The 18,203-nt window shown below is 35.5% G+C and overlaps 2 protein-coding genes and 1 long non-coding RNA gene across 18 annotated transcripts in view; 1 reads left to right on the plus strand and 2 right to left on the minus strand.

The window, feature by feature from the left end:
• The window catches only part of LOC105230646 (uncharacterized), a 64,394-nt gene that overhangs the window by 11,447 nt on the left and 34,744 nt on the right, over positions 1 to 18,203 (minus strand). For 7 of the 16 annotated variants that reach the window (XM_049452197.1, XM_049452203.1, XM_049452204.1 and 4 more), the window contains exons 7-13: positions 17,882 to 18,149; positions 17,557 to 17,824; positions 17,061 to 17,287; positions 16,206 to 16,514; positions 14,682 to 14,837; positions 13,079 to 14,346; positions 9,330 to 12,965 (exon numbers count right to left, since the gene is read on the minus strand). In XM_049452197.1, coding sequence (XP_049308154.1) covers positions 12,147 to 12,965; positions 13,079 to 14,346; positions 14,682 to 14,837; positions 16,206 to 16,514; positions 17,061 to 17,287; positions 17,557 to 17,824; positions 17,882 to 18,149 — 3,315 coding nt within the window. In that variant the 3' untranslated portion in view covers positions 9,330 to 12,146. Of the gene's footprint in view, positions 1 to 9,329; positions 12,966 to 13,078; positions 14,347 to 14,681; positions 14,838 to 16,205; positions 16,515 to 17,060; positions 17,288 to 17,556; positions 17,825 to 17,881; positions 18,150 to 18,203 lie in introns of those variants that run through there. The other 9 variants (XM_049452211.1, XM_049452208.1, XM_049452212.1 and 6 more) reach the window with 7 other exon arrangements.
• Positions 273 to 4,609, plus strand: LOC125777424 (uncharacterized). The gene is made up of 5 exons (XR_007422304.1): positions 273 to 941; positions 1,009 to 1,168; positions 1,797 to 2,176; positions 2,253 to 2,439; positions 4,472 to 4,609. It is a non-coding gene; the product is annotated as an uncharacterized LOC125777424 (long non-coding RNA).
• Positions 4,201 to 6,473, minus strand: LOC125777423 (transcription factor grauzone-like). The gene is made up of 5 exons (XM_049452242.1): positions 6,254 to 6,473; positions 5,827 to 6,169; positions 5,395 to 5,761; positions 4,667 to 5,252; positions 4,201 to 4,579 (listed from the first exon to the last, which is right to left on the minus strand). The coding sequence occupies exons 1-5, from the start codon at positions 6,362 to 6,364 to the stop codon at positions 4,367 to 4,369; spliced, it is 1,620 nt and encodes a 539-aa protein (XP_049308199.1). The 5' UTR covers positions 6,365 to 6,473; the 3' UTR covers positions 4,201 to 4,366.

An 18,203-nucleotide genomic window follows, 5' to 3' on the forward strand; every position in this document is an offset into this window, starting at 1 on the left:
TTATTCGTACATACGTACCTAAATATTTTATTGTATTTCATGATTAATGCTGCAGTTTAGTATTACGTATGTACTGTAATCTAAGAAAATATGTACATACATACATAAGTAAGTGTTCATTTCTTAATAAACATTGATTTTCGTTGCAGGATATGAATATCTATTTGTTTTTCTTCATACATTCGATTATCCGGATTTTCGATTATCCGAATGCCTATCGACAACAATTAGTCCGGTTAATCGAGTTTCTACTGTATATGTAATTTAAATATTGTTTGATTTGCTTTGAAATCGATTATCCGGATTTTCGATTATACGGAACACCCCTGGTTTTATTTGATCCGGATAATCGGGATTCTACTGTACTACCGTTCCGATATATCCATATAATATTCTCATCAATAAAAAAAATTAATAAACATCTCATCTAGATTGCTACGAGTATATCGAACAATGTAAAATTAAATGACATAGTACTTAGCTTGGAATAAGGTTTTGAGGGTCTACTTAAGGTCCTGAAACTGGAGCAAGGTAGTAAGTAAGTAAGCAAATAAGGTCTATGAATCAAATTCTAGACGGGCATAAGGAAGGAAGGAGTTAAAGTGGTCACTTGGAACGAAAGTCAGCAGATGATCTACAAGGGTTCTTGGTACGAAGAGATGACTAATGCACACTATGGTCATTCACGGCTTTGGATTCGAATCACTTGGTTAAGGTATAAACTAGTGATGCATCGCAAACGTTTTTAACATACATACATACATATGTATGTACCTCGCATGCCCAAGACCAACATGAAGATTTAATTTAATCGTATTTGGCGGAAGGAGCTAAAGAATACTCATTTAACTAGTGTGCAATGGAGTCCAGATAAGCGTTTAATATTATTTGGGTTAGCTAATGGTGAATGCCATCTTTATGACAACCAAGGAAATTTTGCGGTCAGTAGTTAATAGTATATACATTAGTTTAGCGCTTACAAATCTATACATTTCATACCAAAAACAGATGAAGCTGAATATACAGTGCGTCACCCTTAGTCCAAATAGAAATTTTAGAATCTCGGCACTTTGTTGGTATAGCGGACGGGCACCATCCAACCGACCAGTTCTAGCTGTTTGTTTTGAGACGTGCAAATTGCAAATTATGCGAAATGAAAGCGATGACGGTATGTAATTTTGTGTAAATTACACGTGAACAATCAAATTTCGAAATACATATATACAGGCTGACGTATCTACGAGATTGTTTTTTTGGGGGTCCACTGCGCGGTTTATTTTCGTTGGAACCATTATTTTTAAAGTTTTTTAGAATTGTTTGTACTGTTGCTCGACTCAAGTTTAAAATTTTAGAAATTTCACCATATGATTTTTTTTCTTTTCTTTCTTTTATCACCAAATTTCTTACATCAATTGATATTTCATTTCACGGAGCCATTATAGCTATTGAAGTGTTTAAACCACAACTAAATTCAATAAATATCAAACAATAAACATATTGAAATAAAAGAAAAAGGCTAACGTTACCTTACTGTTAATATAACAATGTACAAAGTATGAGATTTGAACTGTATGTAGACTTTTGTCAAAGCAATTTTTGAGTTTTTCTTCCATAAATTTGTTGTTTTATGTTAAATAATGGATTTTTTTAGTTAATTGCTATTATAATAAATATTAGAATAAAACTGTATAAATACATTTTTCTAAAAACTTTTTGTACTCTCACATCGAAGAAAACAGGGGGTGTATGTAGACTTTTGTCCGCCACTGTATGTCTATGTGTTTTTATTAATTTAGCCCCAGTTATCATCGATACTGGTATGCGAAATATAGCTGCTGAGTGGAATCAAGACGGTTCTGTGCTTTCTGTTTGTGGAATTCTTATAGATTTCAATACTTCGAAAGAATAGAATCAAGTAAATTTTTACTCCCCATTCGGACATTTGATACGCACTTTAAAGGTTCCAGGGAATGAGATCTCTTCACTTTCATGGGAAGGAAAATCGCTACGCATTGCAATGGCTGTCGATTCATTCATATATTTTGCAAATATACGTCCAGATTATATGTGGTGTTATTTTGAAAAAACGGTTGTTTTTCTTAATAAAAGCAATACCAATCAAACGCGAAATTCAATGACCAATGTTATCACTTTCTGGAATACAGTTTCTAATCAGGTGTTGTATACATAACAAGTCAATATGTATTAAATGTATAGTATAGTGCAAAATAGTATATTATAAATATTTTCAGAGTTTCCTAAAGGAAGTCGAGCCAGCATTGGGGATGGCTGCTTGCAACGAGCATTGTGTTTTAGCTGTAGAATGCTTAAATAGTAATATGAAGGAAAACATTGTAACTGTTTCAACAAATCCAATTCAGAGTGACGATAAATGCTATCAATTAATGTTGTGCAGTTTTATTGGTACTACTGTGGACTGTAAGTACACAACTGATATCCCCACAACGGTAGAATTCCAACAATAATATCGTCTTGAGGCTATACAAATAAGTGATCCAATTGTAGTTACGAGTAAGCCAGCGTTTTATAAAATGATATTTGCGCACAAAAAAAAATAGTTTAAACTACACTTTATCTACATATTTTCAAAAGATCTTATTCAGACCAAATTACGGCGCATGGAAAGTTCTGATATTTCAAGATATATGCAGAAGAAATAGTAAAAAAACTTCCTGGGCTATCGAGGAAGTATTTTGTGACCAGCTCTTCACTATCCTTGAGGTGTGTTCAGAGTCATTGTCATGCTGAAAAGGAATATGGTTTCATTACATTCTCCAGAATTCTTTAAATTTCGTCTTGGTCAATTATCCTCTGAACACGCATAATTGAGCCAACACCAAGGCAGGAAAAAGCTCCCCAAACCATAGCAGATCCCTGAGGTTTAGGGTAATGTTTGGAGAAAGCCTTACATATGATTTTCCATCCGATTGGATTCGAACAATGTTTTGGCATAAAGTGGTACACACTTAAGACATTATTTGTGCAAAGTTTTATCCCGTTATATTAGTTGCATCTTGATTTGTGTATTGGAAACTGAACGAATCAAGTAGAATTTAAAATTGTACTATATGGGAAGTAAGCGTCGTTGTTGTCCGATTTTGTCCATTTTCAAAATGTGGCATAAGAATGCAAGAAGAATGCCACGTAGTACATTTTGCCCAAATCGATTTTTCGGATCCGAGGTATGGGATTTCACCAAAAACTGGGCGGTGCCGCGCCTATCGTTCAATTTTCACACTGGTTTTCATACGGCTCTCTCAAACCATCTCTGTAGTAAAATTAAATGTGTCTGGCGTATTTAGTTATAGATTTATCGCGCTTTTCGTACTTTTTAACGTTACCATTATATGGGGATCGGTTTTATCGTCTGATTTCACCCATTTTCACATTGTCGGTAGAAGTTTTGTTCTCCGAAAATTCGGTTGTTGCAGCTAAAGGGGTTTAGGATATATGTACATTAAACTTGTTCGAGGGCGGGGCCACGCCCACTTTTTTTTTAAATTTTTGTCCACACTCTGTATCAAAGTATAGTTTTATATCTTAATTTATTCCTTAGTTATGGCACTTTATATGTTTTCGGTTAATGGCGATTTGTGGATGTGGCAGTGGTGCGATTATGCCCATCTACGAACTCGATTTTTTTGTACTAAGGAAACCACATACCAAGTTCCATGGAGATATCTCAATTTTTACTCAAGTTATAGCTTCCACGAACGGACGGACGGACAGGCAGACAGTCAACCAGATTTCAACTTGTCCCGTCATCCTGATGATTTATGTATGTATATATACACTACATCTATCTCGTTTAGTTTTAGGTGATACGTACACCTTTTAGGTGAACAAAACTATAATAATCTGTAGCAACTGGGTGCAAGAGTATAAAAACTCCACTTTTCTAATTGCATGGCCAGCCAAGAAACACAAACCGGGAAGTCAAATTTGATTTTTTTATAACCAATTAGCAAATTGCCATGTATTTACTTACAAAACCCGTTCATTGTCTACACTATGAATAACAGTACTCATAATTTACAGTGCACGATTTTTTCTAGTATATCGTTTCTAATTGTAAGGCCACCACTGTATATACAAATTTATTGCAAATGAAAGGCTTAAAACTGAAAACCCAATAGCCTTGCCAAAACATTAGCACTTAAATCTTAGAAAATATAGCGATTACAACATAATAACTGGCTGGAGTGTATTTGTGACATAAAATATCGAGTCATAAGACATATTTAATAGTAATAAAATATCCATAGCCAAGAGCTATTATACTAACTGTACATATAAATACAAATGTATGTATATTTAATGCAAAAACATTCACTATGATTATGTATTAATTGTTATATAATGAATACAAGTTTTGTGTATTTTCCTGTTGATTACTCAATATCTGCTGTGAACTTCCATTATTTGTTTTTTTCCAATTCTCCCATTCTAGGGGATGCATTTTCTTTTTATGCGAATGCATATTTGCATTTGAATTGGAAGTACGCGTACAAAATGGACATTTGTAAAGAATTTCACCAGTATGTTGTGCCATATGTTCCTGAAAATACGAATGAAGACAAATTGATATAATTATGCGTTGATAGAGTAAATTAAATGGAACTATTATAAATTAATTAATTTTTACCCGCAAATGAATCGCTCGCTTAAAAGTCTTTTTGCATTCCTCGCAGGTAAATACGATATTTGAATGAACCCGATATTTATGTATTGTTAAAGCATCTTGATTTTTACATTCCCGTCCGCATGTTTCACATGTGACCGCTTTTTGATCTTTGGTATGTAATCTTCGTATATGTCGTCGAAGATTATCTTCATCCTTGAGCCAACGATCACAACCATCCAATGTGCATTTTACCTTCGGACCACCATCATCGAAATGCGACCGTACATGCTTTTCAAATGACGCTTTATCGCGCATCTCTTTAGCGCACACATGACAAACGTTAGTAGCCCGACGATGACGCATGCTTATGTGAATGTTCAATAAATGATTGCTAGCAAATCGACTGTTTGGACATTGATCACATATAAAAGAACGCTCATCCATTGGTACATGTGAAGGCCGATGTAACTCTAATAAATGTTTTCGTGAAAACTTTTTGGGACATTGGTCACAGGCGAAATTGAGTTCTTCCTCTGGGGCATGCGCAGCAATCATATGAGATTTTAAAGTGTACCGATCAGAAAAAACTTTTTGGCAATCCTGACATCTAAAAATAATATACTATTAAAATATGTATGCAAATGTTAATTTCTTAGAAAATTATAGTTAAAAGCGCTTGGAATGCAGTTAATTAGTTATTTTACAGTTCTCTAGGGTGACTAAGATAAAATAATCAACAATTATCGTACTTAAAAAAATCAGGATCTTCGTGTTTATACGCGTGCTGAACAACTTTGAACCGTTTATTTAATTTTTTGTTGCAGCAACGAATGTACGGTTTAATCATGGGATGTTGCAAACGGAAATGTTTAGCCATTGCGGTGAAGTCTTCGCCCACAAATGTACAAAGTTCACAACCCATGGGAATGTGTTTTTTAACCATAGCATCGTCTTGTGGCGTTGAGGTAATAACTTTTTGCCGTTTTGGTTTCTCCTGCTCATCATCATCATCATCATCTTCACTGTCCTCTTCATCTTCATCCAGTTTACTCTTTCCCAGTCTTTTTTTAGATTGTGTCCTTCGCACATATTTCCGCTTTTGTCTCGGTGTTTTTTCTAAATGAAAGAAATTACTATAAACCTATTCATTTATTATTACACTAGTGAAATAATTGACGAACCTGTTATGTTTACAGCATTTGACTCATTTTTAATTTCTTTGGTTTTTATTTCATCTTCTTCTGAATCCTCATTCATACTATGCTCAAGTTCGGCTTCATATAATGGATTAACAGATTCTTCAACTTTCTCATTTACGCGTAAAAATTCTAAACATTCCTCTTTAATTTGAACAGACTGTTGAGTAAAATCCTGTTCAGTCACAGTTACGGTTTCAAGTTTCACGCAGGTATCACTTAGACTCGATTGCGCTTGTTCTATTGCCAAATAAAATTGATGGAAATCGCTTACTTTTAACCAACAAATTCGACATATCAACGTTGAAATGGTGTCATTAGGCACAGGCTAAAGCAAAAGAGTTATATAGGAATTAAACAATTAAAAATATGTTCACATGAATTTTAATGATTGGTTTGTAGTTATAAACACCTGGAACCAGAAGTGTCGTTTCAATATCTCCGCAATTTCCAGTTGTTCGCCATTGACGTCAAATATTTCCAAACAGCAATCAGAATCTTTTAAACAGAGTCGGCATAACATTTTGTGAAGTAAAAACTTTTATTTTAATTTTATGTTTTCACAAGGAAAGTAATTTGTCAAACAACATCAAAAACACCAGATTATTTGCGTAAATAGCGTTGCCACCTTTTCAATCATTTTTAACTAAGCAGAAAAGGCTTAATTTATAGAAAAGTCTTCCATTGATATTTAACAAAAGAAAATTAAGATTTTTTGAGTATGAAAAACTGTAAATAAATGTATCTGCAATACTGAAAGCTGGTTTGTGTAATAGGGAGGATGTTGATGTAGTTGTAGTTAAGTAGTTTGAGGCCCGGTGTCGAGTTGACAGTCTTTGGCCGGATAAAAGTCCGGATCCGTTCCGGTTACTGAGAAAGGCTGTTGTGGGAAAGGTGTAATATGCAGGTTCTTCACTGTAGACTCTTATCAAGCACAATCCCTATTAATCATTCACTTAATTAGCAATTATGATGTCAATAGAAAAATATATACTGTTACGATTTTACTGCTTGCTAGTTTACTTTGCTAGGTTCGTATCTCTGGATTGACGAATAAAACCAAAAACTGTTTAATTCAATTCAACAACTCTTTATTTTACAACTCGTCTACACTATAACAGTTTACTCTTAGCACTGATTGATTACGTTGGCGCTGCCACGGCTTATATAGCCACGCACTTCTCGCTGATGCCGACGTGTCCTTCTAGAATATTGCGTTTGGAAATTACGAGAACATAATGCTATACGGCGCCAAATGCAGACAGCCGTGGCGCCAGACTCAGCAATTGTTTAAGTAGACAAGCAGACGGCTGCGGCGCCAGATGTCTATTGTTTCGACAAGCAGACAGCCGTGGCGCCAGATGTCTACAACAAGACAAACGTTATTCCATATACCTACAGCTATTGTTCATAATAAGGGATGCATATAGCAATACAAATACAACTTAATACTACTTTTGTAACAATACATATGTGCAATATATATTTTTAAATCACCCAAATATATTTTTTACAACATTAATCTATTAATATCTCTAAAACTCTTGGACTCTGAACAAATGAAATAAGTTTATTTCCCAAATTAAGAAAAGTGTTTACGTTTTTGTTTTCAATTTACCTTCTATTCTATAAGTATAACGTCATATAGTGGCGGCTATAATGTAATACGGTTTTGTAACAATTGTTACAGAATAAAGTAACAGTAAATACGTTTCATAATCTTGTATTCCATATTTTTTGGTATTACGTTTTCAAAAACTATTTCAAGGTAGTAGGTTGCTTCTGAAGTAGCACCTGTTGGCAAGGGTTATTCTGCGTTGAATTTCGTGACTGACATTATTGTTGGTGTTAATACTGGTTCCAAGATAAAGGAAATTATTTACGACTTCGAAGTTCTGGGTGTCAACTGTGACGCCCCCTGCGGGGAGGGGGATTGAGAATATTCCCGCGGTAAGGCATGCCTAGGAGTTCTTAGGGTCCCCGACTGGCAGTAGATCACAGGTAACACTGTGGTCTACAGGTCATACCAAAGACTAAAACATGGTACCACGGGGAGCAGTTTGCCCTTGGAGTTCGCTCCAATCTGCTCATTGGGTTCGGCCCTTTGGGGAGATTCGTGGTGGCTGTGGTTTAAACCTAAATGCAGGAAGGACTTTTGTCCAATGTGGAGTCGCATCGCGGCCGGGTGTCGGACCCAGAGTACGGCAGAGGTTTGGGTAGGCCTCGTACCCGACCAAGGTGGCTAGGGTGTTTTCTTTCTGTTTGCACCCGAACCGATTGGAACCAAAGTATAAGTGTGTTGCGGCACTTTGCTCTGGTTCTCCCAAGGTATAGTGTTGTGCATGCACTTATGCTTTGGGGCGTTGATCGGCGCATTATACTGATCCACGTGTTTCTAGCAATAGAAAACACCGTGGATTTGAGCCCACAAGTGGCAGATACTCACGTTAAAACACATTGACAGTTGTCAACTGTGACGTGAGCTCTAAGTCGCGAATGCGACGACTGTTTACCAAATTCAGACATATCGGCTAAAAGGCAGCTCCTTTTTATGCTGTCGAAATCAGCTTTAAAATCAACGAAGATCGATCGATGTGTCGATCCTTCGTATCGTATCCTTCGCCTCCGTAGCTCGCCGGCAATCCATCGGCCCATATTTCGGGCCCCGGCAAGTAGATCAGCCTCAGCCCATTTGGAGATGTTTCATCATGTAGGCTGAATTTACCGACCGTTGTGCTAGAGAAACCACAGTTCTCACAGGTGCGCTCCAAGCGCTCATAGAAGATATCTTCGGTCGCATCGTCCCTCCCTTTCGTCGGGGCCTAGTCACAAATCAGCGATAGTTTGAAGAACCCCGCTTTGATGCGGATTGCGGCTAGACGTTCATCCATGTGGGTGAATGGCAGGACAACGGAGTCTCTCTCCTATACCGAATTCGTGCTTCTTTATATTGCCACTGCAGTAAACGTCACAAGGTTCTACTCGTCTTAGTCCTTGTCCCGTCCATCGCACTTCTTGAACGACGGTGATGTCAGCCTTTGCTCTAACGAGAACATCAACCTCAGCGCACAACCCTGTAGAGGGGATGTTTTGCCTTCTCACCTTAGCTCACCTTCAAGCGGATGTTCTTAGGTTACCCAAAGGATACTTGGTCTAGAACCGGAAGTCGTGAGTTGCTTGATCCGTATGTTAAATAATTGTTTCTGATCACTCACAAGTGAATGGCGCTCAGAGAACTTTTCCCTTTCGCGCGAACTTTTACACAAGGCTCCATCCTCTTGCTTTAGAAATCACTCAAGGATAATAAGGTGCAATGATTAAAATTCTTTAGCTAACTAAATTATGGAAGGAATAAAGAGAGCTACTTGTGTTATTCCAATCGTCTTGGCCAAGCGTCTGCAAAATATGTACATAAATGAGAATTATCTACAAATGTATGTACATATATGCCAAACTTAAAATATAAAAAAATATAAGAAAACAATTAATTCAGATTTTATTATTCGTAATTTATTAAGACATTAATTTAGAGCTTTGTAAGTTTATAACTGTTTTTTTTTATATACATATATTATTAGATTAGTTTAAATATATTTTAAATCACAGCAGTCTTCATATATATGTATGCATATATATTTTATATAAACAATATATTAGTTTTTACTGAATAAATTCCACATTCCACAAAATTAATTTGATGGTACATCAGTTCACATAATTTTTAACATTTTCTTAAGAAGTGTTTATTTAATAGTATCTATTACTGTATATTTGTAGCATAAATTTAAGCAAAAAAAAAATAAACAAGAAATTGAAAAACACGAAAATTAAAAATATTAACACATAAATATTTTTTTAAATAAAGAAATGTAACACTACTTTGTGGGTTAACTGTGTTTAAGGATTTGGAGTTTGAGGCATATTGGAAGTATTGTTAAAATTCTAAATACTGCACTTGAATAAAAGCTGATAACTACTTAAACATTATCCTCATATATTCTACATATGTATATACAATTGCCTGCTCTGCTACTTGTACGGCAACAACAGTACTTTACTTGCCAATCAGTTCTTTTAGGAAATGATCAAAGTTTCGTCGACCTGGCATTTCTAGATATGGGCTAAAGCCCAGTCAAACGTAAAACATATAAACCACAAGTTATTTCTGAAATGAAATCAGCTGAAGTTAATAGTTCGGTCCCCTAAGGCTGATTTAATTTATTTATGCAAATATTTTAATACATGGAATGTAATTTATATTCTTACTGATGTTGCACTTGAAGAATACGTTTACTTGTTCTTTTCTTTGCATTCATTTCTGGCTGTCTTTAAGAGCGCTATATACAAGTGAAGTTGTACAACTGTTGATATATAGTATTACTTGATTAAATAAAGTTACATACAATTATCATACTTAGCGCCAATACATATATGAATAATATAAATAAAAGAATGAATATTTTCTAGGTTTTGTTTGCACTCTGCCAATATTTGTGTAATAAGTTGTATATGCGTAATTTCTGCATGAAACTCACTCGGTAACGACGGACACCAATCCGCATTTGCTGCCGAGGGAGCTCTTCGGATTTGAAAATATGGTTTCCGGCTAGTGTGCCAAAAGTTAAAAATTATAGAACAAAATCTTATTGTTGACGTAAGTATTATGTCAATGTGCACACTTCGAATTTGATTAGTAAGTAGTGAGCTTCTTGCTGTTCTCCTTAAACTAGGAATAACAACATCTGATTACATTAAAATTTAGAAAAGTGTCCTACTAACAAAATCATTTGGACAGATAAATATGGTCGAAGAATGTTAGGTACGTACATACATATGTGTATTCCACAGTTAAGATTACATTTTGAATGTAAATTTAATTTTGATGATGTAAAATATTTTTAATAATGCCAAAATAACACTTTACTATGAAATGAGCAATATAATCAATAGTATAATTTGCTTAGTGGTTTCAGAAGTTATATATGTTGAAATTAGAAAATTTCAATACCACATACATAAATTTTTTTAAATGTCTGTTTATTGGTAGTGTTCCTTTGCCTCATGCATATGCAGACATTTATTTTATTGTAGTTGAAATTTCGTTTTGTTAAGTGCGTACTTCACTTGGCGTGCTGAATTTATGCGAAAGATTCCTGCGGATTTTGCTCTTCTTAATATTTTAATCGAGCTACATATGTACATGTTTAAATGTTCAAATGTATTGGATATATGTATATATTCTGTGTGTGTGTACTTATGTATGAAATGTTGTCCTGTTTGCGAGGAATTTCATTAATCTACATTTGTAGATTTATTATTATTATCGCAAAAAATTAAAATTGTTTGGAAACTAACTATACTTTTAATTGTTAATATACATTATACCTATACATATTTTTATTAATATTTAATGCGAATTTCAAATGCATAACTAAAATAGTAAAAGTTATACTCTTTTACTGTCTATGCATTAGCAAATGACAAAAATATTTATTTTTTTTAAATTTAAAATTTGTTTAACAAGGCTACTTTTGCATTGCACAAGACGAAATTATTAGCTGATATAACCTTAGTAATTATATACATGTAGGAGTATGTATCCAGATACATTAACACATATGTTCATAATATGCTTTATGATTTTTTCTGGTTATATTTACGTACTTGCTACATATGTACATAAAAATGTAGTTCTATTTACGAGAAGTTTCACTTAGCTTTTATACACACGAGTTTTTATATGCATTTTGCAATAATTTTGAACTTTCACACATGTCTATCTACATACAATAATTACATATACTATGTATAATGCATATTCGAATATGCACACATACACACCTTGCACATTAACGTTTGTGTTCTCTAAAAGCCAAAATGAACGCATTATTTACCGTACAAACATCAATAAAACCTGATCAATTCCGGCGATTCTTAAATATATCCACTTCTAATAATTGTGTACATCATTCAGTTTGAGTGTAGATGAAAATTGAATCGTATTCATAATATTAAAAATGTTATCGTATTTAATTGCAAAAAGTCTATGTACACAAAAGTGGGGTTAGGACGATATTTACTTCTTTTTAATTAATTGATTGGCAAAGCTTTTTCGTATTTGTCAACTATAGATATTTCTATCACGATATTAATATATGAATGTTTGTTCCTTGTGTATGTCTTTGTCTTTTATTTGGTAAATGCTACGTTACTAACACTTCATGCACTCTTTTCGCAATGCGTCATATGTATGTAAGTATAAGGAACTTGGGGATCATGGTCGCGATGTTACCGCTGTAACCTGTTTAACCAGCGACCTGTTGCATGGTCAGCTTATTGATCAGTTGCTGACATAATTTTCCATATTCGAATTGGTCCCCCGAGATACGTCGTAGTTTGATACCTTTGCCAGCTATTTGGTTGTCACGGCTACGACCTTCGCACACTTGTAACTCTATTTGCAAACCGCCCGAGTATTCTAAGCTGAGATTTGTACTTGTGCTGCTGCCGATGCCGACAAAGCTCCCATAGCAGCCGGAGATGCTTCTGTTAGTGTCCATTGAGGTTGCCGACGATTCACTGGTAGTATTCGAAGCATTGCTTATACGTGCCTCAGTATTCGCACTCGATGCACCAGCTGCATCACTATACTCTTCAGACAGCCCTTTGTGAAGGACTGCTCCTTTCGGTGGCATTGTTTGGTCGATGGTTTGTTTGACTAATTCCAGTATGCGTGTCGGATCGAGGTTAGAGCATTCATGTGGTAACGGAACTTCGTAACACATTTCCTCGGACATACGACGAGAGTCACAAATGGAATCGGGAGACAAATGTCCCTCCGTATGATCGCCAATTTCAGAATGCGATTCCGATTTAAAGCCTGAACTGGCAGATGGTTCTTGACATGGTGAGAGATTGTTGGAATCATTACTTAATGAATCGTCGGAGAAGCCAAGGGACTTATCACTTCCGCGGCGATTCGACTCGCTGACATTGTTCGTTGCACTAGCATCGCTTTCCAAACGGATTGACGGGCTATCACCTGCACACTCCAAACTAGTTTTACGTGCGGTACCGCGTGTGATCGAAGGCATATCACTGGAGGATTCTGTTATTATGAGGCCCTGTTAAAAAAGGTTCAGGTCGTATTATAACATCAAATTCGATTCATTGGTGAATAAAAAATTGCAAAAAATAGCAAAGCATTCACAGTTGGAATATATTTAGAAACACTCACTTGCAAAGACATCAGCGGTGCGGGTGGTTCCAGTGAATCGCAATCACTATCTCGACTATTTTCCGAACTCAATGCTACTAGTGTGATTTCGCTACCTTGCACGTCCGTAAGACATATTTGTGGATGAGAAGGTTGAAAAGATGATATGTCTTCATTGATAAGGCCACCGGTGCAACCGACATGCGGTGTCCCAGTTGAAATTGTATGATACATCTGTCCATTTGCATTCTCTTCTTGTATTATACAGAGATTAGGAGAGGCGGGAGGCGTAGGTACCACTCGTACAGGTTGCGCTGGGGACAAATTTAGAGGTTTGAGATCAAAGGTAGATAACTGTGGTATCATCCAATTCACATGTTGTTGAGCAAACGTATTGATTGGTATCTCAGTATTGTGGTCAGATGTGCACACATCCATGGAAAGATCTAAGGGCTGGTTGACAGCAGTAGCAGCTGAACCTATGGACGTAGCGGATGATGCAATTTCACTAGCAGCTGATGTGCCACGGGTGATGGAACCGCCTCCACCCGTAGATAACACAGAAATACCTTTGGTTATTTGATGAAGTGGCGAAGATCCGCCACCACCATTGCCACTAATGGAGTTAGAATTAAATGGTCCAGTGCCTGGAATATAAGGATTTGGCGAAGAAGAGCCACTAAAGCTACTATAGATTGGTGACTGACAACCACTACTGCTATTTGAACCACTGAAGTGTCCCCCACTCGGAGATGCAACCACACTCTGACTAAGGGTTATGTGACTGAATTGTCCCACAATACCATTACTAGGATGATGCATTTGTGGATGCACTAGTCCAAAATGATGCTGCTGTTGATACGGACCTTTTCCTAACATTTGTTTCGAGTATGTGCCCATATTGTGGCTGCAAGATGGTTGTTGAGTAGTTAGCGGTCCACTCACGGCGCCGATAACACTTGTATTGGCGCTATTTGGCAAAGATAGTGGCGAAACACTTAAACTATACATTGCAGCCTGATGCTGCATGCCAGGTGACGTCATATCGAGGTGGCCACCACTCACTGCGACATTTCCCGAATGTGCCGTCAATCCCAAATGACAGGCCAAGTCCAAAGGCACAATTCCAGTAGAAACAATTTGGTTTGCCACTTCTGTACTGAGACGGTGCTCCTTGACGAGGCGATCCAGATGTGGCATCAGAGCACGCACTGCTTCTGGTGGTACTTCCAGATCCTGACCACGTCGAAACACCATATGTGGAGCAGGTTTACCGTGTATAGGAGAACCTTAGGAAAAGAAGTAGAAACATACATATATGTATATTATTTATTTCCTGGTAAACTTATGTATTTACAAATGTTTGGAATTTTTCACAATATGTATTAGAATGTTAGATCCGTTATTTTCAATAAATTCGATATGTGACCGAATCAATATGATTAATGTATTTAAGTCAGAGCTTGATACAAAACCTAAATAAATATAAATATAATTATGTATACATATGTATGTAAATACATTTTTGTGTTCATTGATCTTACAAATTCATAAAATGAATAATGAATAGTCTATTTAAGAATAACGATTTTAGAAATTTTATGTCTGAATTTTGGAAGCTTACCAGGCAAACTAATCGAGTTCTCAGAAAGTGGGGGTGTTGGAGCGATTAGAAAGTTACGTTGTGCCGATACTTTTTGTAGATACTGACATTCTTGCAGTGGTCCTTGGAATTGCGTTTTAGAGCCTTCTGAAGCACGTCGTACTGGGCTATATCGTCCTATAAAGATAAAAAATGCATTGGGAGAGGAAAAAGTAAGTATAAGATTATATGTTGAGTGGATATTTATATTGTATTCATATAACAGTTATGACGGACTAAACTAAATTTAATTGGCATAATTACAATTTATTCCCCAGATTATTTATATACTTTATACATTACACAAAAATATTCGAAATTTTACTCTTGAATAAAAATGCATATGTTCTTATTAGACCAGGCTATTTAATTTTTGAAAACAAAAAAAATCATAGTAGGATAAATCAAACAATCAAATCAGAAACGAAATATAAAATTGCGAGTATAAAGACAATAACAATTTATGTGCGATCTGAGGTCCAAAAAGGGCGAGGCTGAATTTTTAAGGATTAAGAATGATTTAGCTCGATTTTCGGCAAAACTATCAGTCCTAAAGAAAAAGTTGTATGACAATGTTGTAGGTAAACCATTCCAATCCCTTAAAATTTAAATTTTTAAATTCAGCCTCAACCCGTTTTTCTGACCACAGATCACCTGTAAATTATTTTCCCTTAATGTTTGTTATTTTATTTTTCATTTGCGATGAGTTTCATCCTATTATGAATGTATTTATTTTTTTATCATTTTCAAAGGCTTCTGCACTAGTCAAAATAAAGCTTTTTAATTGCGAAATGTCTACATTTAATGAGACATGATGTCTAATATGTAAAGGGACATTAATTAATTAAACTATGTTATCATATATATGCAAGTAAACACAAATGTAATTAATAAACCGTTTTGTAATTATGCAGATTAAACATCTAGTGCTAGTTCAACTATTATTAAGCATTTCTTATTTATTTCATTTATGAATAGTTCACTTGCTGCATTTCAGTAACCTTGAACAAATAATATTGTAAGCGAGAAACATATAACGGGAATATATGTATGCACGTAATTAAGTGGTTAATACATATGTGTAAGTAAGCGCACTGATTTTTAATTCTAAAATATTGTCACCACAAACGTATGATTACGCAGTATGCCTGGGCAAGCAAAAAAAGTAAATTTTTTTTTATAATTAAACATAGTACATACTAATTTTGATACATTTTAGATATGGTGTTTTAATTGTTGTAAACAGGGTCTGTACATAGATTCATAAATTCATATTTTTTGTTAAGTTTTTTAATTTACTAGTATGTATGTATATGCTCGCATATTAATTAATTAATTCGTAACAAAATCATATTTTAACTAACACAATTGAAAGGCAAAATAAAATTAAATAAAAAATAAAAAGAAATTACTATATTATACTTAAATTTAACAAAAAATCATATCTTAAACAGAAAATAAACGCATTAAATATTAAAATTAAAATAACACAAAACAAAAACTTACCAACTTCTTGGACTGTTGGAAGTTTATTTGTGGACTTGAAATGAACTCGTCTATTATTTCCAGTGGCGCTTGGAGGACCTTGTTGCCCCGCCAACGCTGCATTACTCAATGCCTGTGCTGGCAAAATATTGGAACTTGACGACGTATGGTAAGTCATTAGGCTGGTTGTGGGAGGGGATTGACTGAGTGTGGGATTCGGTGCGCCATGAGAATGTGTATGCGATTGATGTTGCTGCATTTTCAAAGCAGGTGGCAGGTAATTTCGATTCATACGCGATTCCACTTCACGTATGAGTTCGGGACTAATAACTATGATGCAAGGAAGGGAAAAGGAATGGATGGTTTGGTGTTGTGGTATACGTCGGGGAGGGAAAGAGCCGATCGATAAATGGTGGAGGTAATGCACGGCATTTCGGTTTTTAGTTGATTATACAATATACATTATATCCAAGCAAAAATCAAATAAAGTAAATTTTAACGTTTTGTTTATAATGTATGAATATATAAAACGAAAAGAGAACGAAAAGTAAAATTTAATTGATTAAATCAAACAACATAAAATTTATATGTAATAAAAACAAATAAGTTTAGAAAGATTATAATGAAACAGAAAATTAACTTAAAAAATCAGCTGTTATTATTTCGTAGTACTTGTATATTCAAATATAAATATACATACATATGTATAAGTGTGGTCATAGTAGTATATGAGCAATAACTGTAATATAGCGAATCTGCGCATGCGCATCGCAAGCCTTTTAAATTGATTTGCGGTTATGAGCATGTTTATACAGCGTTCGTTTATCAGAATATTAAACATATGAGCAATAAGAATGTGAAATATTTTCAACTAACCTGGCGGACGTTCCGTAACTGTGAGTAGACCGGTACGTCGCGTGCGCATTCCACCACCACTACTTGTTCCGCCAGTTCCCGACTGTGGTGACATGATTGTCGGAATTTGTGGCACTTGAGGCGGTTCATATACACCACAAACTGGGCAAGTTTCGCCCGGATAGTGCTGTATTGATAGGTCTTCGGTGCAACTGACTGTGTGTCGTTTTCCACGAATTTGAATATATCTGATGTGTATGTAAAATTAACAATTTTTTTAACAATAACTTGAATACATTTTTTAGAATATCTTTGAGATATCTTTTAAATTCTTTACAAGCAAGCATTTTATGTATAAAGTGGTATAAACCTCCGAAAAAACTAAAATATAGCAGATGACTTTGAGTTTACTGATTTACTCATAGTTAAATAAAGCTTGCAAACTAGAGAAGTGCATTTTTCACGGATGATACGAATTATATTTGCTCACGTGCAATTCAATTATCATTGAACTTACTTTTGTATCTCCTCGCTGTTCTCCTCGCTAACAGTATCTCCCACCCCCAATTGAGATAAATGGGTTTGTTCACGCATACCGTGTACCGTATGTCTATCGGTGGAGGCCCCACTCAATCCGCTCGTATTAGCTACGGTCGGGGTAATATAGTATGCGTTTCCTTCCATCTGTTGCGTTTGCCCAGTTACTTGGTGCGTATTACTCCCCGTCGAGGGATAATAAATATGCAGATTTGCACCACCATCTGATGCACGACGTCCAAATGAACCTAAGTAGATGAACATACAATTAATAGACAAGAATGTGAATTATTTATTATGCATACTTGCGCCCATCACCATTGGAGGTTTCAAAAGATGCTGATCCTTAATAGTTAAATTGTGCAAAGGTTGATTCTGTAACATTGGCAGGTTCATTGGCAAGTATGGGCCAGTCTCATCCTTATTTTCAGGAGAACATTTGAAATTGATTGGCGGCACATTTGGATTGGCAAGTGCTTGCTCGTGTGCCACATCACCAGGTCCTACAGTGTGTCGCCGTGTATTACCACCGTTTCCACTAGCATTGGCACACAAATGATTTTGATTCTGTGGCTGAAATGTTGAAAATTATACTATATTTCATAATGCAGAGAGCAATGTGCCTTT

Source organism: Bactrocera dorsalis, chromosome 3 (genome assembly GCF_023373825.1).
Source record: "Bactrocera dorsalis isolate Fly_Bdor chromosome 3, ASM2337382v1, whole genome shotgun sequence".
NCBI lineage: Eukaryota > Metazoa > Arthropoda > Insecta > Diptera > Tephritidae > Bactrocera > Bactrocera dorsalis.

What these genes read in the sequence shown, in the direction of transcription:
- LOC125777423 (XM_049452242.1), bottom strand. Translation starts at nt 6,364, where the DNA reads ATGTTATGCCGACTCTGTTTAAAAGATTCTGATTGCTGTTTGGAAATA. An exon ending in AACGACACTTCTGGTTCCAG is followed by an intron (nt 6,170 to 6,253) that starts GTGTTTATAACT and finishes CTTTTGCTTTAG; the next exon opens with CCTGTGCCTAATGACACCAT. An exon ending in GAAGATCCTGATTTTTTTAA is followed by an intron (nt 5,253 to 5,394) that starts GTACGATAATTG and finishes TATTATTTTTAG; the next exon opens with ATGTCAGGATTGCCAAAAAG.